The 24,397-nt window shown below is 32.7% G+C and overlaps 3 protein-coding genes and 1 pseudogene across 4 annotated transcripts; 1 reads left to right on the forward strand and 3 right to left on the reverse strand.

Annotated features, from left to right (window-relative positions):
* Nucleotides 1–3,105: 3,105 nt before the first annotated feature.
* Nucleotides 3,106–4,981, reverse strand: LOC114394512 (uncharacterized oxidoreductase At4g09670-like). The gene is made up of 2 exons (XM_028356105.1): nucleotides 4,384–4,981; nucleotides 3,106–3,977 (listed from the first exon to the last, which is right to left on the reverse strand). The coding sequence occupies exons 1-2, from the start codon at nucleotides 4,858–4,860 to the stop codon at nucleotides 3,357–3,359; spliced, it is 1,098 nt and encodes a 365-aa protein (XP_028211906.1). The 5' UTR covers nucleotides 4,861–4,981; the 3' UTR covers nucleotides 3,106–3,356.
* A 5,912-nt stretch (nucleotides 4,982–10,893) lies between these two features.
* LOC114396227 lies at nucleotides 10,894–11,891 on the reverse strand (annotated as a pseudogene).
* On the reverse strand, nucleotides 11,672–14,046 carry LOC114396760 (60S ribosomal export protein NMD3-like). 2 transcript variants are annotated; one of them, XM_028358904.1, is made up of 2 exons: nucleotides 13,944–14,046; nucleotides 11,672–13,504 (listed from the first exon to the last, which is right to left on the reverse strand). In XM_028358904.1, exon 2 carries the CDS (start codon nucleotides 13,476–13,478, stop codon nucleotides 11,946–11,948), a length of 1,533 nt encoding a protein of 510 aa, XP_028214705.1. In that variant the 5' UTR covers nucleotides 13,479–13,504; nucleotides 13,944–14,046; the 3' UTR covers nucleotides 11,672–11,945. The 2 variants fall into 2 exon arrangements, with proteins under 2 accessions (XP_028214705.1, XP_028214707.1); XM_028358906.1 differs by lacking the exon at nucleotides 13,944–14,046 and adding an exon at nucleotides 13,735–13,889.
* A 6,928-nt stretch (nucleotides 14,047–20,974) lies between these two features.
* LOC114396821 lies at nucleotides 20,975–24,115 on the forward strand. The gene is made up of 3 exons (XM_028358998.1): nucleotides 20,975–21,382; nucleotides 22,571–22,808; nucleotides 23,553–24,115. The coding sequence occupies exons 1-3, from the start codon at nucleotides 21,086–21,088 to the stop codon at nucleotides 23,699–23,701; spliced, it is 684 nt and encodes a 227-aa protein (XP_028214799.1). The 5' UTR covers nucleotides 20,975–21,085; the 3' UTR covers nucleotides 23,702–24,115.
* The last annotated feature ends 282 nt before the right edge of the window (nucleotides 24,116–24,397 follow it).

The raw sequence follows: 24,397 nt of genomic DNA on the forward strand, positions 1-24,397 counted from the left end.
TAATATTTTTTTTATATGTTTTTAGTCCTTTAAATTTGAGTTAATTTTTTTTAATTTTTTAAATTTAAAGTTATTTTTTTAACTTATAGAATTTGCAAAATATTATTTTTAGTCATTCTGCACAATGAGTCAAAATAGAAAATAAAAAATTTATAATTTGTGACAATTTTTTTACCGTGAGAATTTGATTTTATATTTCATATTCTAAAACACGATTTTTTTGGTGATTTAAAGTTCATAATCAATAAATAAAAAAATTAAAGCAAATAATGAATTTTTACTTTTCTTATTGACTTGATTGTAACACAGGAAATTATACTTTAAAATATAAAATAAAAAATCAATTTTTAGCGGTAGTTGATATAAATTGTGAATCTCTTATTAATTGTTTGATTAACATTATGCATAAGATCTAAAAGGAGCATTTTACAAATTTGAGGACTCTAAAAATAATTTTAAATTTAAAGGATTAAAAACAAAATTATTATAATTTGAACAACTAATAATATATTTATTATTTAAGGTTATAAAATGTAAATAAATTTAAAAAAATATAATAAAAAAAACGTTTGTATCATTTAACCATGTGTTAGGAAGTCCGGACAACTTTGTAACATTTAAAAATTTAGTCCTGAACCAATCTGTCTAAATAAAAGATAATACTAATATTGCATGTAATTACAATGCCTAAACCTAGTTGGAAGTCTCAATTACGTGCAATTCAAATAAACAACAATTGACACTTGGAAATGCATAAGACACCATTTTCAATTTGTATGGGTTACACTTGTTTTAGTCCTCAACCAATATATTTATATATATAATATTTATTTAAAATAAATAGTAGAGCAAATAAGACAGAAACATTGTGAGGAATTAACACAAAAATGTGATATCCTCCCCAAGTGAATCATGGATTCTTTACACCCCAAACACTTGAACAATCAATTTCTGCAAACACAAACTTATCCATTAGTCAAGTCAGCGCTTTTTTCATCATAATTCAGAAAAACCAAATACCCTATACCTGAGCGTACTCCACCCAAGGGACCCAAACAAATTTACATATACACACAATATCATAGGGAATAAATTCACTTATGGTAATTGTTAACAGACTAAACATATCAAAAATAGACTTGATAAATCAGTAATTCCTATTACATAATAGTAGTTTGAAAAAGTTAAGATAGGAAAATATAGATCCATACCTCCAAACTCCAGCCCCCCGACAGAAATGAAAAGCTCGAAAACAAAAATTTCAGCAAATTTAAAGAAATGGAACGACAATCTGTTCCTGCATCAAAGAACCCTCAAAGCTTCCACGGAGGAGGAGGAGCTTCTTGCGGGAGAAAGAATAATTCGTACCAAAAGATGCTTCTAATGAAAAAAGGCACTGGCTAAAGGGTAGTCAAAATCAAAAAGATGCATTCTGAAGCTCACTGGCCAATATTCCTTCAACTCACCAAAAAAAATTTCTTCCGATACTTCCTTCCTTCTCTAACCAAAAGATGTTGAATTGGAAATAATAAACGAGTGAAAAACCCTTGTAGATAACACAAACCCACTCTTTCACTACCTACAAATCAGTATGGACCTCAACATTCCACCAAACCAAATCCATTCATTGCAAACATAGGATTAGTGAAGAAAAAATTAGTAGGAAAACAAGTAGGGAGAAATCAATCAGAAAAAAACAAAAGAAACAAAATCACCACGGACCATGCTCTGATTTATCGTTGTCAGAGAGAGAGGACAGCGCAACCTTGCACGACGGCATGGGAGAGGCCGCGGGGAGGCTGCGGCTGACGGAGAGGGGCGGCATCGACGTAGGCAACATAAGGCCATTTACTAATTGGAAAAAAGAAATGAAAATAATTACCCAAAAATTGAACAAAAAAGAAAACTTAAAGGAAGAAAACCAATAATGGTGGCACTGACGATGAAGATTGCATGACGGTCTCCCTGGTTACAACATTATGTCAAGTCTGTGGTTTCCAATCTATATACAAAACACAGTCATAGATAAAAACCTAATAAATGGATTTGTATACTAAAACTGGTCCATCAAAATAGACTTGAAGTAAATTGGATAGGTGCATATATGCACTGCGGTCGCGTCTGAGACACATGCGCCCGCCAAGATCCTATTTTGAGGGATTTTATAACTTTTAAAAAAAAATTATTAACTTCATTATTTTGGTAGAATTTTTAATATATAAGAGTTTTGTGTATTATTTTTTTTATGATTAAATTTATAAATTTATGGAATTTTTTGTCTTATTTATGAAATACGTCTGTTGTTGTTTAGGGATCCCTTTTTAGTTTTTACTCCAAATTTCAAAAATATCAAAGATGACACTGCATATATGATATCAAATATACAATGAAATTGTGAAATCCTTTTTGTGAAGTCTCCAATTTTTTTACTTGATCCACTCAACAGAATACATGCTGTACCTCTAATTTAAAAGTACTTAAATAACTTTAATTATATATAAATTAGATTACTCTGGGTAGAGCTGATACTACTTGCTGTTAACTGATGGCGCACTCATGGAACCCGCATGGATGGTGCATTGCCTGAGATCACAAAACAAATAGAAAAAGGGCGCACTGATTTGTGAAACCCTTGTAGACTTTGGCCGGACTTTTACGGGCCAAACAAAAGAACCTGACCCTCATTTCTTTCTCAACAGTAAACAAAAAATGCAAAGAGAGTCCAACATGAAAAGAAAACGTGAAAGGATAAAATGGGATATCACTGTTATCTCAACAGTAAAAAATCCCTCAACCAGAAGCCTACAAGTGTTATGTTATAGATACACTCATCAAATTTGTGGAATTTAAGTTCAAAACCTACACCAATATCTATTAGTAAATTTCTATTTTTCGCAATAGTAACCCGCTGCATCCAGAAGTTATATAATGATTTCTCCCCTATAGTTTCCATACCTCTTTACCTCAGCATCCCCTAATCGGTTACAGTTTTCACTGAACCAAAGTTCAATGCTTATCAGTTACAGTTAAATTCTATTTTTCAAATGGTTTTTTTCTTAAGTTTACTAGCGACTAAATTGAAACAAAAACTATAATTAATGGAAATTGACTTATAAATAAGCATTGATCATTGATTCCGATGGCAAATTTCATCATCTATACTTACAGTAACATGAACAATTCTGATTAGGAATTGCAGTTTCAAAAGATGGCTTCCTTGTTACAATTCATGACTTATCTATTCCAATTTTCAAACACTCGGTTGGCTTAAGGGTGTTTCTGATGGTGGCATTGGATTAAGGATGTTTGGTGAAGGATCTGTTGGATTAATGACAACATGCTTTGTAACCATCTATCTACAAGCAAACAGGTTTGCAGCCAAGCTCTAGTGACTTGATCACTGCATCAACTACTAGTTGAGTCTTTCTACTGATTTCAGGCCATTTGGTAGAGGGTTTAGATCCACAATCTCTAATACCTGCAACAAGCCTAGAAAACTCTTGCACCATTAGAGCCTCTTGTGGGAGCTCATTGGCCACATGAACTTCCTCTGGTCTCACATTCCACCCAATGTGAAGATCAACAAACTTAGCACCAAGTGTGAGATCGAACGAAGCACTAGTCTCACCATATGGGATTATGAAGTCCCTGAGATGCAGAGAGCCATTGGAACCACATATGGCCAGGTCCATGGAAGTGTGGGAAAGAAAGGAGCAGTGAATGGTTGCAAATGTTTGGTTTGGTTGATCCCACAGCAAAGAGGCTGTGATGGACACGATGACTCCAGAATCGTTTCTTGTAGAATCAGGAAGAGCAGTGACAGAGGTTGGTAGTTGGTAGCCCTTTGCCCACAAGGAAGCACCAATGCAGTACCAGGCCAAGTCACCAAGTGCACCAAGACCATCCAACTCTGGCTTTACTCTAATGTCACTCTCTAGGAATTCAGGTGTTGCTGGCATTGTTGATGTGCTGTGGATCTTCAAAACAATACAAATTATAAATGTGTGTCAGTTTATTGATAATAGCGTTCATGGTTTTAAATTGTGATCCACAATGACTAGGTATTTTGACACTCCACATTTGCGACCACATCAGCCACATTTTTCACATTTGCCACAATGTAAAGGTTTTCTGATTCACCACAACCGTAATTTAAAACCATGATAGAGTTTAATCTTTAGGCAGCCAAAAAAAAAAGAAGTTGAATTTTCATATCCTGTGATTATAAAAAATTTAACATTATTAAACAAATGTATAGAATTGGATGTTCAGCAGCAAATATTTAATAAATTGGATGTTCTGTAGCAAAGATTTCTTACAAAACCTACAATACTAAGAACTAACTAAAAAAAAATTCAAATGATTGGAACTTGGAAGACTTACAAAACGAACTGGTCCAACGCTATTAGCAGAATGAGGAACAGAGAACAAGCGTTGTATGTGGGCAGTTCTAGGGTGATGCAGCCACATGCTACCATCCATGAACTGCACGCCGTTGGATTCAACCGCATCCAAGATTCGATCGAGTTCCGCCACGTCAAGAGCCACGGGCTTCTCCACCAGCACGTGCTTCTTTTTACTGGCGGCCATAACCGCCCACCGCACGTGCAGACTCGTGGGGAGGGGGAGGTACACGGCGTCCACGCATGGATCCTCCAACACCTGATCGTAGCTCCCGTAAACCCTCACGCTGGCCGGAAACCCGTTCTCGGCGGCGAACTTCTCCGCCTTCTCTCTGGAACGGCTCGCGATGGCGCAGAGAGTGGCGTTCGGAGCGAGAGCAATGGCTCGAGCCACTTTTCTGGCGATGTTGGCGCAGCCTAAGATGCCGAAACGCAGGGTTTTACTATTCTCACTCATGTTTCAATTCAATTAAGTTAGTTATCTAGATTTTGGAGCACCATGTCCATTGCTTTAAGTACTTTCTTTCACTTGCTTGTCTTGTGGATAGGATACTACTCTCTTGAGGATCTGCCACTAAATTCTTTTGGTGGATCTTTCCACTCATTTTATCATTCTAATTTCTAAATACTTTCTAATTCATTTTAAAGTGTACTATTTAATCATTTTATTATTTTTTTAATCTGTGGCCAAATGAAAAATATTTTCTAACAATATAACATAATTAATAAGGCTTTTGTTTAAATAAATCTCTTCGTAGATATTTATAGTAAAAAAACAATAAGAATGACAAAATTAATTAAGTTTTTATCATATACTAATGTTTTGGTCACAACAAACCTTTGTATCGCTTAGGGTGAATCTAACATCGATTAGGGGTGGTATGGTTGGGGTTAAATTAAGGAGAAATGTGCATGTGATGATGGTTTGGTTTTGAAGAGATTGCAAAAGTTTTTTAAAAATGTCAGGGTGCCGCACTTAAAATCTTTCACACAAAATTGAAGAGAAGTGCATGGAAATGCCTCTATCTCCGTGTAGAGGTTACTGTGCTCCCTGGAAGTAGTGTATCATCTCTCCAAAAAGAATGTCACATCCACGCCAATAATAATTTTTTTACTAATCTAATAATTTTAATTCAAATATTTTTATCTTATTTTTTATTTATTTTTCTTCAGTAAAATATCCTTTATTTTTATTCTATTTCTCTTCTCATCTATTCTCTTCTCATCTATTCTCTTCTTTTCCCTTCTCTTCCCTCATTACAACCAAAGGATGGCTTAAAGATTGAACATGATTACAACATTCATTCTACTTGTACCGGTTTTGGGAATAAGTTTATATATCCACGATTTAAGTCATTAGGTAATTAATTCTAATTTTAATAATAAAGTATTATTTTATTTTCATTGTCATATTTCATTATTTAACCAAATGGTTCATTAGATAATGTTCTTGATTAAAATTAAAGACTTGTTATTATAAAAGAGATTATGATAATAAGAAATAAGTTTGTTCTAATTTTAATCTAAACCGTTTTTTATCATAGGATTATTGTAAATAGGATATTAATAATCCAGATAGATTAATATATATGTGATAGTATTTATTGGATAAATATTAATATATCTCATTTATTAATTTGCATATATAGATGAGTCACATGTTGATGTAATCATTGAACTGACTCAATTGAAATTTTCTAATGGTTAAAATTTATCATAAATTGTCAATAAAAAATTTTCAAGAAGAGGTATAATAGCTTTCTTTGGCATGAGATTGTCATAGTAATTAACAGGTTATTTGTTGTATTTTAATTCCAGACACCTAATGTTTTAGAGCACTTGTTGAATGGATATTGAATATGATTAAATACCTGTAGAATTAATGATTAATCAAGAAGGAATCTATCAACTCTTGGTAATGATTTTGAGCTCTATGAATAAAATTATATCATTGCCAGAAAAATTAAATGAAAGAAGAAATGAATTTCTTAAGTCATTATGAGTTAATTCAAAAGAGTTTGACACTAATATCATACTTTAGAGTTAACTCAGAGCTGTAAAGATGAAAGAAATTATTACACTATTCTTCTAATAGTTCTTGAAAGTAAAATGCTACTTCATGTTATCCGGACGTTAAGGAGAATTGCTAGATACCTACCTTGATTAGTATATTAATTTGACTAATATATTACTGGCTTAGTATTGAACCTACGAGGTCACATACAAACGAGTGTTCTAATCTCTGTTAAAGAAATTATTTTAATATTTGGTGATTAATTAAATTAGATAATTTAATATGATTAAATGATTAATTGATTTCAAAAAGGTGGAATATTATTATATTTTTGCCAATACTGAAAATATAAATAATATAAAAGATTTGGTGAAAGAAGAGAAACAAACATATATGATTTTGTATTTAAAATTTGGATTGAAAAGACGGTTAGATACAAGTTTGACTTGGTCAATTATTATTTCAATTTTAATTGCTAAATAGTTAGCAATAAAAGGTAACAAGAAATAATATAGCTTAAAAAAAGATACTATCAATAATAATTTTGATTTGATCAGAAATTTAGTATCTTTAGCGTGCTATAAATAGAGTTTTAGGTTGCACGTTGAACTAATCCTAATATCACTTCTCTAGTCTTATTTTTTCATTTGTCAAAGTTGTTGACCAATAGAGGTCTTGATGGAGATACATGTAGAGTCTTCACACTATTGAATAATTTTTTTTTTGTTTCAAGAGCTCATCAACATGTATATTTTTTAATATATCATCTGTTTATAATATAATTTAAATACAAAATAGATCACTTTATTCTATAATGTGTGCTTTTGAACACCCTTTAATCCTACGGCACCAATGAGTGAATCTTAATATTACTTGGAGTGTAAAAAAAAACTAATTTGAACCGAATCTATTTAGAACTAAACTTGAATTGAATCATTTTAAAAAGACATTATTTCGGGAGTAAAAATGCTATAAAAAATTACTTAAGATACTATTTTATAACTTTTAAAAAATAAAAGACTAAATTGTAACCTAAAATAAAAATAAAGGATTATGTGAATAATTTAAATTTTAAACTTATAAAGATATTTTTGTAAAATTTATCTGACTTAAATTTTCTATTTAATGAAAAAAAAAAAGAAATCAAAGAAAATAGGCCACATATAACTGAAGTTTAAACTAAGAGAAAGTATCATAAGAAAAAGCATTGATATTTTTCAAATAAACCACCATTTTGTCCTTGATATAATATTGTCACATCAGTTCTTCTTGAAATTAAGAAAAATATTACATTAGTTTTTAAATTTTTATCTTAATCCTTAAACTTAAACCGAGGGAAATAATGTAGAATAGATGTAAAACATCTTGTTTGATTGATGGAAACAAAAAGAAATGATTCATGGTAGTTGAAAAACAGTGTGTTTTACTTATTTCATTATTTGATAACTTCTACTGAAAAAAAAAACAAATATATATAAGTCTCACTTCATCTCATCTTAAGATTCTTTTATTAGAAAAGAAATTAAAATGATGGATTTTTTATTAAAAAAATTATAAAATTATCCTTTTTTACATTGCAGAATATTTTTTGATATATGCCGGTGATACTTGTTTTAATACTGTTTTTCTAGCACTATAGATTAGTTGAAATTCATTAATTTAAAATAGAGTGTACATTGATAAATTTCTAATACAATATAATAGGTTAACAATTCGACACCCTTCCTCTTGGCAGACATTTATGCTTTGTTTAATTGGTGGAAAGAGAGGGAAATGTTGTAGAATAGATATAAAATACCATGTTAGATTGATGGAAATAGAAGAAAAAAATGATTCATGGTAGTTGGAAAACAGTGTTTTACTTATTTCATCTTTTGATACCTTCAGACAAAGAAAAAATATATATATCTCGTCTCATCTCATCTTATCTTAAGATCCTTGGATTCCAAAAAGAAATTAAAGTGAAAGATTTTTTTATGTAAAAATTATAAAAAAAAAAGTTACATTGCATGATATTCTTTGATAAATGTTAGCAACATCCTTTTTAACACTCTTTTTCTAATACCGTAAAATTAGTTGAAATTGATTAAAAATATCCATTTTAGTATTTCTTACTTCTTATTTTAATGATTTTTTTTTCTCATGATTTAAAAATACAACTCATCAAAATTTATAATTTTAACTAATTGTATAAAGATGGTTAACAAAAGAATATAAAGAATGTCACTAACATTCTTTTTTTAGTTAGTGTATTTATATAATTTTATATATTTTTTCTTTAATTTTTACACATTCAAACCAGAGAAGAGAAATTTTTTCTTTCTTCTCAACCAGCTAACCATAAAATTTGTACTTGTTTTTATTAACAAACATAATCTTATAGATATATTCGAAAAAAGGGACAATTTTTTCTCTGGAGATCTTTTATCCTCTTAGTAGGCCCTTTATCATGGGTTTCTATGTTAAATTTTTATTAATATCAAAGATCAATCATTGGAACAAATTATAAATAAAAGAGTGATGAGTTTCGATAATATTGACTGCAATGATAATCCTAATAATATTTTGATAATTGTTCTAATAGAAATTTTGATAATAATTTTGATAGTAATTTCAATGATAATAAGAATTAGGGATTGGAATGGTAAAATTTTTTAGAAAAAATGAAAATTGAAAAAAGTAAGATTTCGAGAAGAAATGAATATTAAAAAAAAGTAAAAGGATTTAGAGAAAAATAAATACTGAAATTGTAATGTTGGTTGAAAATATTGTTCTAACTCATCAATCCATGAAAAGTTGAGGGGATTTGAGAGGATATAAGAATGTTAAATGTTTCAACCTTTATTACAAATATACAAACTATTATTTATAAACAATAATTTTTAACTATTTATAACTTACCAAATAACTTTCGGTCGTCATCTTCATTATCGTGATTTCTGTCTTTGATTTTCATCCTTGGTGGATAATAAAATTTGTAAATGATTAATGATGGTATAAGATTAATTTTGTAAAATTACTATTCTCTTTTATCTATTTATTAATTTTTTTAATCTATGTAAAATAACTTACGACAAGTAATTATTTTGGAATTAAGGGTTTTAGTTCTCGACCATGCGAGCTTTGCTACATTCATGGAAGTTCACTAGTAGGCATGGGGATCAAGCTTAAGGAACTGAGAGATCTAGGTTATCTATGGAAAGATAGAAATAAAATAACTACCTTTTTAAGTATTTGCTTAATCTTATTAGGTATAGGTGCTCCCACTGAGGCTAGGAAGTAAGCCCCACAACCCAAAGCTGCGAAGAACAAATAGAATATGCTACAAAAGCCAACTAACAGGGGTATTCCTACTTATGAGAACATAGTAATGGAGAAGGTAATAGTCAAAATAGGATGCCAAAACTTTGACGAATGCTTGTCTCCTTTCCTTCATTTATCAACTTTATCAAATAAAATAGATTCGTAAAAAAATAACTTTGTCAAAATAGATTTAGTACTAATATTTTATATTGTTTAAAGGATAAAATATAAAAATATGTACCCTTTCATTATTGAAAAAAATTAACAAAATTACTCCCTCCTTTCTATTGCTTCCACCGAAACTTTTTCTTCTTGCTTTATTATTTTCAACTTGTTTAAATGTCCAAAATTTTCTCTTCCTAACATAGCCCAAAATTACATAAACAAAATCAAAGCTAAAATAATCTTGAATCGTCAAAATTTAGAAAACAACTATATAAGCACATATCAATAAATATAATCACAATACAATCATCAAAATAATTATATCTACCAACAAAACACAAATATCAACATTTCAAGGAAATTAAACCACCAAAGAAATCAATTCATCTTAGTGAAAATTGAATAGAAACGTTTAAAAAAACATTGAAATTTTTTTTTCTTCTTATTTTCTTCTTCTGCTAGAAGTGCTTATGAAGAACCTTATTCAAGTAGGTTCATATTCTTACTTACCAGTTAGTTATAGATAAACTTTTCTTTAAGGTTAAACTTATGGTCAAGGAAATCAAAGTTATAAAAAGGTTTTCATACATAAATTGAAACCTAAGACTCAGAATTAACTACTCTGGAACTATGATACATGAAGACTGAAAGAGAGTATACAAATTGATCTGTTTAAACAGGTGCAGTCCATATAATTAAATAATTATGAGAAAAAAAAAAAGGATGACAAGATTCCATTCTGCAAGAGAATCAAAATAATTCTGAATTATAAAATTTTGATTATAGCATATAGATGTATCTTATCTGTGTAAACTCACCAGACATAAATACCTTCATTTCCTCCAACATCAGAATGGGAAACTTGTACTCTTCTGCATCCCTGCCTATCTATATACACTCGTACTTTGAGAAAAACCATTTTATGCTATTGACCATATTTCATCATATCTAACCAATCTATTACAGTCTATAGTATATATCATCTATGGAAAATTTACTTAGTGGTCACTATGAACATGTAGCCATACAACCTTTTGGTAGCAACCTCTCTTCTTGATCCACAGTGTCCTTAACTGCCTGATTAAACTCTATCCATTAAGAAGAGTTGGAATCCAATGGACCCCATGAAAATGTTAGATTTGGACTTGCAGGGCAAGCAGTAACCAAATCCAAAACTGAAACTGGTTTGAGGGTCTGAGGAAAATTGAATGCTAAATTATCAAGTTTGTGTTCATAAATTTTCTCATTTCGGTCCAATTTGTACCGTGAAGTACCCTGAAATTCCCCTTTAGCCTCCCATGGAACCCAAGGCACACCCCTCAGATTCAACCTGATCAATATCACATTCTCCGAAGGCTGGCATATCCTATACACATCCAGAGCAATCTCACGGAACAAAATTTTACCATGAAACCTCAATGCCCAGAAGATCAATTTGTACTTCTCAATACCAGTAAATGTGTTCAAAGGGTCTTTGAATGTTATACCATCCCCGAAATAATCAAATTCAACATTAAATAAAATCTACATTCCCCCCCCAATAATGTTATATCATAATTTAACAGTTTAAAATATGAATTAGATGGAGTGGATGGTTTGGGTCAAGTTTAGCAAAAGCGGAAATGATAAACTTTCTCTCTATTTTTTTAATATGTATTTCAGTTTAACGGAGGTGAAGATGCTCCATGTATATATTTCTGCTAAACCCCTTTTGAAAGCTCTCAATACTTTGCCAAAAAATAATTTAAAAGAACAATGATAAAAGGGACGAATAAATGCATTAATCTCAAGAGAAATTCACCCTTCCTTAAAAATCCGGGAAAACTTAATAGAAAAGGAGCCAGACATATTTAAGGCAAGCTGATAAAAGAATGCTAACACCAAAGTTATTTATAAGTATTGTTACTACTGCCTGCAAAATTACTATCTTATCAGTCTTTCAATAAACAAACCATCAGAGATTGCAAAATAACACAACATAAATGGGAGGGGGGAGCCTTTGACATGAACAAAAAACCAAAATTCCTTAAAATAATAATCAAGATAGAAGAAGCTTTTGTTCATTCCGTCATGTTATCCTCTTCATCTTCGTGCTCACTCAGATCAAGATCAGCCAGCAACTCCTCCAATGGAACAGAAGATTCATCACCATCAGAAGGCTTGTACTCTTTATTTCGGTACAAAGATATGTTGAACCTCATTTCAGGGTTTTCTTCCAGATCTTGAATGAATTGTTCATATTCTGAGACCATTTTATCTTGATCAACTCTTCCCTTATCATCAACCTCCATCTCAAGTGATTTAAGCTTCCATGAACGAGGCTTCCCACGCTTCTTTTGGTGCTTCTCTTCATAACTCTTCTTTATTAATATTGCTTCAGGAATGTGTCCTTTGTACTTGTCAAATTCCATGTCATTACTATTAGCCCCATACAGATCATAACCAAGAGCATAATCACCAGGATTTAAAAGATGGCCCAGATGAGTCTTGATGTTAAATATGGTGTCGTTCTTTCCAAAATCTGAAACACGAGCCACTTGAGCATCTGCTAAACGATATTTCGTGCCACCGATAGTAACCTCAGATGAAACAGTCTCCACATCCAGCACTATATATTCCACCAATTGTCTGCTAGTAAGTAACGACTTGAAGGATGCTCTCCAGTACTGATCAGCATCTATGAAACAGTGCCTCAAGGTAAATGGATCAAGCAAAGCAATGCTGCTAGTAACCTTAGTGCAAATCACAAGTGGACCAATATTTCCCAAACCAGCAGCAACTCTAGGAGGCAGACAGATTAAATCCTCACGGCAAATAGGGCTGATTTCAACAGAAAATGTATATTTGTAGTTGTAGTTATTACTCTTTGGATCATGAGAAACAAGCTGCTTATCGTGACGGCTCCTTACTGGAGCAACTTTCCCTATAAACTCCACAAATTTGACTCCATGACTTCGATTAGAGAAAAAGAAGTCAATACCTTGTTCCATCTGCTTGATTCTTATAGCAGTGGCAGCAGCACCATGCTTCAGAATCAGCTGCTCCAAATAAAAGAAAGTGCGCCTGTGAGAAACGTGTTGCCTTAGTTGCACAGAAGCAACCCACTGGTCAGGATTAGCCTGGACCCTAGAACAGGATTCACACATATGCTCTTGTTGAACATACTCTACAGGATAAGACTGTTCAAGTATTGCTCCATTCAGAACCTCCTTCTGAACCTTGACCTTGACTTTTACCCTCCTGGAATGGGGCTCAGTCCAAATAAACTCGGCATGCACCAACCTCACTTTATTCGAATTCAAATTCTTCTGCAATTTCTTCAAGCAAAATGTCAGCAACTCCTTTGATTCCAGCTGCAGCTTGACCCAACTTCTTGGTGGCTGCAAGTAACTCTCACACTCAGGGCAATGCACCAGCACAAGACGCTTCAGCAGTCCTTCTGTAATATCAACTTCCGATCGCAGACACTTGACACACATATTAGCAGCATTGGGTTGCATTGGAATTCCACATTTGCAGCACAAAACACTGCCAATTGTCTGGCTAACCATGAACATACCAGATTCCTGTGCCATGCCTGATGAACCAAACATATTGAACAAACGAAGATACTATTTCCCTGTTCCAATTTTTTAAAAGAAAAAGAGCATGAGCACACGAAAAAAGGATTAAAGGAAAGCTTTCAATTGGAGAATTAAAAATAAACAAAACAAAACAGACCAAAGCTCCCGCTGATTAATCAAAACTTGTGAAATATTTTAATTGTTAGAGAAAACAAAGGCACAAATTTCGAACATATTGCATGAAAAAATAATAGTAAATAAAATAAAAAAAATAAAGAGCATTCACCAAAACGAGTACGGAATTGACAAGTGAAAAATTCAGAAGCTTGGAAGAAAAATACAATACACCCACAAGCATAGAGTCGTTAGAAAAGATGGAATCTGGGTAGAAATTGGCATGGAGAAAATAAGAACATGGAAGCAAAAGAAAGCAGAAGAAAAGGGTTTCTAACAAGATTCATTGAATCATGAAAAACAATGAAATGAAAGACTTACTGTGCTGAGAAGATAGATCAAGGTGAAGGCAGCGGCGTAGAACAACAAACCTATTTATATTTATTAGTAGCGTGGGTTAGCTTATTAGGTCCTGCACGTCCTTATTAACCGTTAGATCACATATAGGACCTAATCAATGGTTTATATTATTTTTCGAATGTGCCGCACAATTTCGATTTGATTGTCGTTGATGTTTGCTGTTATCTTCATTTCTCGAAAGTTTTTTCTGAGAAAGAGAAAAAAACAAGGAACAAATCTTAACGGCTAACTTTTAAAAAAACTATATCTAACGGTGCTAAAGAACCTAATTAGGGATGGGTAAACAGACTCAAGTCTATAGACTGGCCAGTGAAGTCCGCGGTCCGCGCGGGTTATGTACCAATTTTTTTAAATGATCTATGATTATGTCATATTTTTATGTCCGTCCCGCTTAACCCGCGGACTTTGCAGGTTTGACCCGCGGGGTCCGCGGATTGCTCGCAGCCCAAATTAGATTTGATTTGTGTGACCCTGAACTAATCATATTAGGTTTGATTTTCTCTTTTTCACTTTAAATTTTTCTTTTAAAATAACATATAAATAAATATATTAGATAAAATAAAGATTTAAAGATAAAAGTAAAAGATTTAAATTAAAAGATGATAAACATAAAAAAGATAAGTGATAACATGCTAAAAATCTTCATTTTGCCATAAATAATAAAAATATCAATTCTTATCATTTAAGCTAAAAATAATTGTTAAATAAATATTTTTAAAGATATTTCAATATATTTTTATTATAAAAAATAACTCACATCCTATTTAGCCGTTATCATTATAGCAAACTAAAAATATTTTTTTTTCCTCATGATTTTTTCTCCACCATGTAGTCACGCACGCGCAAGTCATACGACTTTTTTCCTTAAAAGGAAAACAAAACGCAACTCACATGGAGAAGGCTCAAGCTACTTCAAGTATGGAATCATTTGTTGTTGGAGATGTTTAAATTTCATATTTTAGATTTATTGTTTGGATTTTTTTTTGTTAAGACATTATTTATTTTATTGATGTAATTGACTAATTATTGAGATTTTGTTTACATCTGTATTGAACTTAATTTGATTATATTGTATTTTTATTAAAATTAAAATTCTTTTAAAACTAGGCCCGTAGACCGGCCCGTTTGACCCGCGGGGTTCGCGGGGCGGGGACGGACCAATTTATTTGGTCCGTGTAAGAAGCGGGGCGGACTGGCCCGGTCCGCTGCCAATGCAGACTTATGCGGACGGGCCTTAGGCGGGACGGACCGGCCCGCTTACCCACCCCTAGACCTAATTCACTTACGCATGGTAGAACGCGTCTTATTAGTATTGGTATATGGGATGCCGAAACACCGAAACAAAACCAAGTTCAAAACAAATTCTATGACGGTGTGACCATGTAGTCTTCTAGAACCCATGGGCTTCAAACCCTATTTTCAAGGTGTTGCTATTGGTTTCACCAAAATTGCTCTTTAACTCCTATTAATCCATTGTAAGTACCATTTTGCAATAATTAACACCATTATTTTCCATTTTATCACTCTTTTCTTCTTCCTTTTATCCTTTCCACTTTTTCTTTGTTCATTCATTTCTTCATTTTCTCTTTTTCCCTCTCTTCATTCCTTGTCTAATGCAACTTTTCCTTGTGAAAGGTATTTTTTTTTCTGCGTTTGTAAATATAATGGAATTATGACTCCATTTTTTTTTTAGGTTTTGGTAACACCACACATCAGGATCATATTTACAAAATTTGTTAAAAAACGGAATTATGATTTCTTTGGACTGCAAATTATGCAACAAATAATTTTTTGAATGAAATAACCAAATTTTTGTATTGATTTTGTAAGTCAATGGATTGGAATACTTTTATGTCCAATGAGGTTATAATGTCACCTAGACGTGAAAATATGGATGATGGAAGCCAAAGTTTCTTTTATCAACCTCATCTTTTACATGGAGCCGAGCCTAACGACACAGGTTTGAGGAAAGATAATGCTAAAAACATGGGTGATGATGACATTGATATGCAACCGCAATCCAACAATCCCAACTTTTCTAGTTATTTCATGACTGATGAGGTATATTACATGACTTTTATATTTATGTGCTTTGTGCAGCCTTGTGTTTTGTTACTGAATAATTTTTTTATTCTTTTAGGTTTTTTCAAGAGCACAAATTTTTTGAATTGGGCTCGACGTGTGGGAAATGAGCATGGTTTGTAGTTATGATTCAAAACTTAGAAGTAAAAAATGTTATATTGAATTGCGAAAAGGGGAAAGAAGTACAAACACTACAAAGATAAGTTAGTGCACAAGTCCATTGGAACAAAAAAAATGTGGGTTTCCTTTTAAATTAAAAGAGAGGCTTGTGAGAACCATAGAGAGAAAACTTAATGTTGAATGTGATTTTCATAACCATAAAGTGATATCAACAATACTTGGTCATTCTTATACTGGTCGTTGAAGCAGTAAAGAAAAAACTGTGATTAACCAATTGATCAAAAACATGGTGAAGCTTAGTCAAATTTTATTGATAATCAAAGATCAGACAAATGTCAACATCATCAAAACCATATACAATGAACATCAGAAATATCTCGTGAACAAAAGGGGTCCAAAAACAAAAATACAACATCCCATGAAGCTGATATAACGCGATGAATATGTTTACTGGTTTAGATGAGTGGACAATGAAAATGTCATCAAAGATATATTGTGGGCACTTCTAGATTTCATAAAACTCCTAAATTCATTTCCAATAGTGTTGATTTGTGATACAATTTATAAGACAAGCTTATATCATCTTTCGTTGTTGGAAATTGTTGGTATCACTTCAACAAACATGACTTTCGTTGTTGCCTTTGTTTATTTAAGTTATGAGAAAATAAATAATTTTGAATAAGCTTTAAAAAAGGTGAAAGGATTGTTTGTGAAAGTTGATTTATTGCCTAAAGCTATTGTCAATGATAGGGATCTTATTTTCATGAATGCATTGGAGATTGTGTTTTCTTGTTACGTCCATTCCATATTACAAAGAATGTCAATGCAAAATCCATATGGATAAGGCTGAAAAGTGGTAAATTATAATGGATACTTAGGAACTATTATTGTAATCTCCCAATGGAGATTCGTATAATGAATGCTTGAAAAGCTTTGCGAACCGGTGTACATTTATAAAGTGCTACTTGTTGCTGCACATTTAGAGTTACTCATGGTCTACCATGTGCTTATGAGCTTGCTAAATTTATTAGTATATATGACTCCATTCTCATGAAGTCCATTCATGTACATTGGAAGATGTTATCCATTTATAGTTAAGAAGACATGGGTAACTCTTGGGGGACTTAACGCTAACCCATGAACCTTCAATTTCGAAGCGTGTTGATGAAATGAACATGATAGTTGGTAGTTCGAGAACTCTAGGTGTGACATGCAAGGTTGGCCATGACAACAAGAAGACAAAAATGGATCATTATATGGATGAATTTTCCTATGAGTTGCAACAATACATTTTGAATGTTGTTAATGTCACACCAGATGAAAATTGTGGTTACAAGGCAATTGCAGTCTTGCTAGGCTAAGGTGATGAGTCTTGGTCTCTCATTTGCCAAGATTTTATTCAGAAACTTCAAACATGACACATTCTTTATGTTGAATTAATAACCTCTTTGTATGTTGAACGTGGCCCAGTACTCACTGTGAAGTGGATGACCATTCCCAACATGAGGCATGTCGTTACTAGTCAATATAATGTTGTATTGGTCTACTTATCTAGGCTGCAAAATTGTGTCTTCTTTCCACTTAGAAGTCCCGCACCATTTGCGTCCCATCTCATTGCAATTGAATTTGTAAATAGAAATATATTATTCATTAAAGATATCATTTACTTTTGTAAACTAATATTCATTTATTTACTAAGTCTGTCTTTTGTATGATTTAACACCCAATTTTATCCGAATTATTTATATTATTGAGAAAAAAATGAAGGAAAGAAATGAAAAAAATTATGATAAAAAAGGAAGAAAAAAAATGAAAATAAAAAACGAGAGAAACTTTTACACCTTTCTAAGTTTAGTTGCTGGAAAGACCAATTAAATCAAAGAGCTATTGACCCATTAATCCATTGAAATTAATTAAAGTCAAATACCCTTGACCCAGCTTCCACAATCCAAACCCACTTTGAACCCAACTCACTCTTGTATTCGAGAATACCATAGCCTCTGCACAGCTACCACCCCACAACCCTTCTTTGTCCAATGTTCAACCTTGACAAACTCTAAATACGCAGCATCTCTTAGCCATCATCATTTGATCCTCCCGAAACACACTTCCGCACGCAATCTCTGCCACGCACACCAAGCTCGGGGGTTTCTTTTCAAGATGTATGTGACGACAGACTTGAAATAGAAGAAGCAGAGGCCGGAACAAGCAAAACAGGGCTCAAGAAAGAAAAAAAATGAAAGACTCATGATTGAAGAATAGTTGCAACACGCAAGACCCTTTTGGTGGTAAAGTCAACAATGACTCTCACTCTGATATAAGAGGAGAAAGACACAAAGAGGGGGAGGGGGTACTTTAGTGAGGAGGATGAAGGTTTAGGGGAGAATTTTGTATAAAGGAAAAAAAAATTGTGAGGAGGTAATAATTGTTCTAATTTTCTTGACTCAAAAAGGATCCAGCTTGTATTTGGGCATTGAATTATTAATAGAAGGAAACCTTCCAATTGGTAATTCATTTCTTTGTGCAATTTTTGTATAAATATGTTCTCTATTGGATATTCTTTTGATGTTCCCTGAGTTCTCCTTCTTGTTTTGAACTTGGAGTTGTTACTGACTTTGATAATATCACTTGTTTGATGCTATGCGATTTCTTAGTTCTTGCCAACTACTTGTTCGATAAAATGCATAGATTAATTGACTTAGCTGAATTTTGGCCCTTCATTGTTGTCCCTTGATTTCTGTCAGTTATTCAAAGTTTTCTCAACGTTTGGGGTTCAGCAATATCACGCTGGATGTATATGTATTCATGAGGGGCCTAAGATGAGTGGCTCTTTGGTTTTAGTCTTGGTGTTCTATTCACTGCTTTAGCTCTCAGTGTGATTTTAGGTCCTGGTGCTCTTACTTCAAACCAAAAGACATACATACGCAGAGATTGATGAAAATGCTTTTGGCCCATTGCTTTCCGTTTTCGGTGCTTGTAGTGTCCAATGACTGAGTTAAGGAAAATGACTTCAACATGTTCTATTCCATAAGATTGGTCGTTTCGTAGCAATTACATTGTGGAAGGCTAGAAGAAATGAGTGTTGAAACATGCACTGTTGCACCGCGCCCCTCCATTCACTTGTTTTCAATTTCCTTTTCTTTATTCTTTATTCTTCATGCTTCATTCTTTTTTTTCCTAGCTAAATTCTCAGTTAGTTTTGTCCTCTTTATTACTCATCCTTTTTACCCTCTGTATGAATGATTAAGTTTTTGCATGGGTCTAGTCTATGTTTGCTGCATTAGTTAGGTCCCCCCCTCTTATTCTCTTTTTGCTAAGTGTTGGTTCATTTTGTTTTAATGCTTTTTTTCTCAATCAATAGTAGTGTCCTGATTTGGTCACTTAGCATTTTGGTGCATCTGGACGTCGCTTTTAAGTTAAAAGGTTTTGAAATTTATTCAAAATGAAATTAAGGCATTGGAATTGAAATGATAATGTAGATAGGTAATATTGATGATGTGAAAAAAGTTAACAATTATAACTTAATTAAATAAAAATTAATATTTCATAATTAAGTATTTACAATTTATTTTAACAAAATTGCATTAAAGAATTGGATTTGGTGTACACCTCTGTCAATTTTATATTTTAGAATGTATCTGTAAGAGTTCAAAAATCCTAAATTTATTAAATATAAATAACAAGATGTTAATTCTCTTTTTTATCCAAAAGTAAATAAATAAAATATTTTTTTGCCATTGATTTTCATTTTAGGGTGAAATAAATATTTTAAAAATTAAAAATAGTTTGCTTAATTAGAGGTAATCGTTTTCATGATGGACGTTGTAGGGTGCTAAGATATTTCCTGCGGATAATTGACTCTCGAATTCAAAACTTGTTCCAAAGATCATTTTCTTTTCAAAAGGTTTTTTTTGTAAATTTTCTCTTAATAAACTATGGTGGCGACTCATCTATTCTTAAACCTATTTTTCGTCGTCCTAAACCATGGTTGTGACATATGATAATATAGCTTCTTTTAAAGGATAATTGTCCCTTGCCTCCTTTTGTGCCGCAATATAGAAGATATTGCACATCCAAAGCCTGTAGCAAAAGCCTTACATAAAATGCATGCAAGCTTTCAACTCAATATAATTTTATTAAGCTAGAGGGTCTTAATTTGTAGTAGACATTTTTATGGATTGAAATAATTTTAAACATTGAATGTGTATCCAATTAATTTTATGGATGCAAATCTTCATATGTAGTAAACATTTATATGAAATTTGATTTAATACACAAGTTATTTTCATCTCTATTAAAAAACAAAAAAAAAGTATAACGGAAGTATGATTCCATTGTATAGTGTGCATGCCTTATTGATCCCACTTGCATAAATGAATGGTGTTTCCGTTGTACACATTTCCACACAATGGAATTGTAATTTTGTTGCCCTGGGGTGTGAAAAAGTGTGCAATGGATTCCGTTGGGCATTGTAGGGAATAGGGTGTTTTTGAAAATTTTGAATGGTGGTAGGGGTCAGCAGAAAATTGTAGGGACCAATAGCAATCCCCAATTATTACTCATCAGCCCAATATTTTTTTTTAAAATGTCAGTTCAATTAGTTTTTTTTATACCAGTTTTGAATTAGTTTTAGAACAATTTAACTAATTCTCTCTAATTCTAAGAAGATTTATATTTTCAAATTAATAAACCTGTCAGTAAATTAATTCTTAATCAATTTGATTTTATTCTTTCATGTATTAAAACTTTGATTATCAATAAAATGATATAATTCCTTGATGCAATCTTCGCACCAAAAATATGTAGTCACGCTCACACATGGGATCCACCTTGATGCAACTTTTCTTCTTAAAAAGATAGAGAATCTAATCACGCTCTTTCTCCGCTGCCTGTAACTCAAAATGGCAGAGAATTCCAACGGCAATGGCGTCTACGTCAATGATGATGAAGAAGAAGAAGAAATGAAGTTGAAGCAGAAAAAGCAAAGAGCGAAAGAGACCTTGCCGGAGGTCCTTAACCGCATCGCCTCCGCCATTCTCTTCCCGGAACCCGCCGATGCCGGATTCCTACTTCGCCGGATCAAGGTCTCCGTCGCCGACAACGCTACTCTCCTCCCCGAAGCTTCCAGAAACTCCGCCCGCGACGTTCTCATCTGGACTCGCCGCGGCACTCCCTTCCGCGCGCTCTTCGTCATCTCCGTAAGAATAAAATTAATTATTCAATCCAGTTATATTTCTTCGATTTTGTTGATTGGATCGAGATTCCTCGCTGTTTATGAATCTTTTCGTTCTTCAAAAGCATTTATAGACTGTGCTTTTTAGCTTCTCCATGCGTTTCTCTTGGTTAAATATTTCAATCATATAGATGGACCTGTGTGTGAGTAACTGATTATCAACTTGAAGTGTTTTTTTTTTTTTAAATTAAAAAATGTTAAGAATTCAATTAGGATGTTTATTTTATACTGTGATCCAATCACAAAGGAATTGTTAGATTTTTTGTGTTTGGGTGAGTGTTTTGCAAAATTAATTCTAGTTAAAATTAATTTTAAAGTGAAGTGAATGTACATTTGCATGCTTTTTATTTTAAAAGCAAGTTAGTAGAAAAATGTTGATCTCACACAATCTGCCTGAAGTTACTCCAACTCAAAATTAATTCTGGACCAGAATCAATTTCTCAGTGTGTAACCTTTTGTAATGTGAGTTCAGATGATTCAATGTGAACCTAAACAAGCATAATAATTACTTTAAAAAATTATATTTAGCATGGTTTGTGATTAGTTTGTAAACATAAAAATTATAAAAAAAGTAATCGGTTGTTTGTTCTGTTCTGTTTTTGAAATTTTATGAAATAAATCATTTCCTTTCGTTAAACATTGAAAATACTAGTCAACAAAATGCAAATAAGGAAACATCTTTATAGATGTTAATTGATGAAAATAATGAAACTAGAAAGTTAATAAAGATGCATTGTCTTGGATTAAGGAGTACTAGTTTCAAAAAGTTATGGCATTGCATTGTAGATGCAAAAATAAGCTAATGAAAAAGGATGCTTAAAGAGGGGTTCTGATGGATTTGTTTACATGCAGATTATCATCATTAGAATTCAAAGCATGCAGAGTTGTTTCTTTTCGTGATATTGAACATGGGGAAAATCACAAGGAGACACATGGTTGTCACTTATCAGTTTTTGTGTCGTTTAATCATGTCCTTTTGTAATCAGAATTGTTATAATAATGATGAACCATGTTCTATATGTTTCTAAAATAAATAAATTAAAATTAAATAAGAAACTGTGTTATATTCATATGAAGGAAGATTTTATGATAAGATAAATTTATCTTTTGTTGTGAATGTTTATGATTTTGTTGTTTTTCCTTATTGCTGCAGGTTGGGACGGTCACTTTTGTTGCTTTGACAGGGCTGCTTGTGTTTATGCTTTTCTTTCTAGCTGCGACCGTAAATGCCATTGTCATATCGTTACTGATGTCTTTGGCAGCTGCAGGAGGATTCCTGGCTCTTTTCTTTGCTTTTGTTACAGCTATATACATTGGAGCATTGTCAATTGCCATATTTGCTATTTCAGTTACCACATTTTGGGCAATTGTGGCTATTCTGATGATCACAGGTAACAAGTTGTTTGGTCACCTCATCCTTTTCTCTTTCCTTTTCCACGCGTTGTGCTTTAGGTTTAATTTTGTTTGCTATTACATTGTTATCAAAACTTTTATCAGTTGTGTGAAATTCAATAGTTTGAGGACAGCTATAGACATATATCTCTTCCACAAGATGTGCCTTTAAATAAGATTTGAAATGATATAAACTGCATCCTTCTGTTGCAATTACGATACTTGTGTATACTAGCAGTTAGATTTTGCATGTTCCCATCCTAGTTTCTGCATGTATATTAGTATATACATTGATCAAATGGATGTTTACAACTTTGCATATGATTGCACTGGTATTGGGCTTATCTTTGAGAAAAGACCAACTGAACTCCTAATGAGCATGGGTGATGTAAAGGTAATGGCCTAATGGGTTATATGTCCACTATCAGAATTTTGCTTCATTTGGCAGCTTAAGCTTACCAGTCAAACAGTTGCCATAGACCAACATTGCCTGGTGTGGTGGATTCCTTCCTTAGAATTTCAATAAAATATAGACTAATTTATATGAAGATGAAAGCCACCAGAGAGGCTCTGTGGCATCAATTACTTAATTGCAGCTGATTTTACCCTCTTCATTCTAAAATATAAGATTACGTTCATGTTTCTTTGATGGATTTTCGTAATGTTTCTTTTTATTTATTTATTTTATTATTTTTCTGTGGGTTAACACGACACTACTGGACATGGAAATCAATATGAACCAGGCTGGATTGGATTCATTTACACTGTGTGGCTGGTAACTAGAAAAAGCTTTGGATTTGCTAAACACTCCTTGGACGTGACCAGCTCTGCAATTTCATCTTACACTACTGCACGGCATGCCCGCTACCTAATACACACGAATTCAAAGTAGGGGATGATCACAAATGGAAACTTGTGTACAAACCCTAAGCTACATGTCCATGTTTTGGAATGACGCGAGCTTCTGTTGGCTGGTATGAAGCCTTGTTCTTAGATCCTTCATAATTTGGTTTCAATCCCTATCCTTTGTTTCATATCTGAATAGAGAGATGTTTAGATAAATAAGCCAGATTATTGTGTGTTTGTGTTTTAAGTTTGATGTTAATACAAAACAGTGGCTTTTCTTCTGTAGCCGTCTAGTTACCTGGTGTAGTGCAACTTATAGCTGATATGAAATTACATTTGTGTGTAAATGATGTAATTTTGAAACAAGGTATGTTTGCTGCATTTGTGGGAACAACTAATGTACATGCGGTACTTGTACAACCACACGTCACATAATTTAATCACATCATATTCTGATATATTTATATTTTGTTATAAAGCTAGAAGGCAGAATTCCGATTTGACATTCCTATTTTTTTTTAATCATTCCACTAAAGATAGAATAGAGATTCTATTCCACCACTAAGCTATAGCCAAAGGGGAAAAAAAGTTAGATCCAAGCAGTGAAGGCATTACATCAAACAGTGTCCGTTTGTTATTTTACTGAAATCAATTTCTCACTCCGTAATACAGTTCCTTTTGCATGTTGCACCCCAACCTCCCTTACCCCGAACTTCGAACGCATGTCCACTCCGCCCACGAA

The sequence above is a fragment of the Glycine soja genome, chromosome 18 (genome assembly GCF_004193775.1).
Source record: "Glycine soja cultivar W05 chromosome 18, ASM419377v2, whole genome shotgun sequence".
NCBI classification, from domain to species: Eukaryota; Viridiplantae; Streptophyta; class Magnoliopsida; order Fabales; family Fabaceae; genus Glycine; species Glycine soja.

What these genes read in the sequence shown, in the direction of transcription:
- LOC114396821 (XM_028358998.1), top strand. Translation starts at nt 21,086, where the DNA reads ATGGCAGAGAATTCCAACGGCAATGGCGTCTACGTCAATGATGATGAA. An exon ending in GCGCGCTCTTCGTCATCTCC is followed by an intron (nt 21,383 to 22,570) that starts GTAAGAATAAAA and finishes TTATTGCTGCAG; the next exon opens with GTTGGGACGGTCACTTTTGT. An exon ending in GGCTATTCTGATGATCACAG is followed by an intron (nt 22,809 to 23,552) that starts GTAACAAGTTGT and finishes AATATGAACCAG; the next exon opens with GCTGGATTGGATTCATTTAC.
- LOC114396760 (XM_028358904.1), bottom strand. Translation starts at nt 13,478, where the DNA reads ATGTTTGGTTCATCAGGCATGGCACAGGAATCTGGTATGTTCATGGTT.
- LOC114394512 (XM_028356105.1), bottom strand. Translation starts at nt 4,860, where the DNA reads ATGAGTGAGAATAGTAAAACCCTGCGTTTCGGCATCTTAGGCTGCGCC. An exon ending in GCGTTGGACCAGTTCGTTTT is followed by an intron (nt 3,978 to 4,383) that starts GTAAGTCTTCCA and finishes ATTGTTTTGAAG; the next exon opens with ATCCACAGCACATCAACAAT.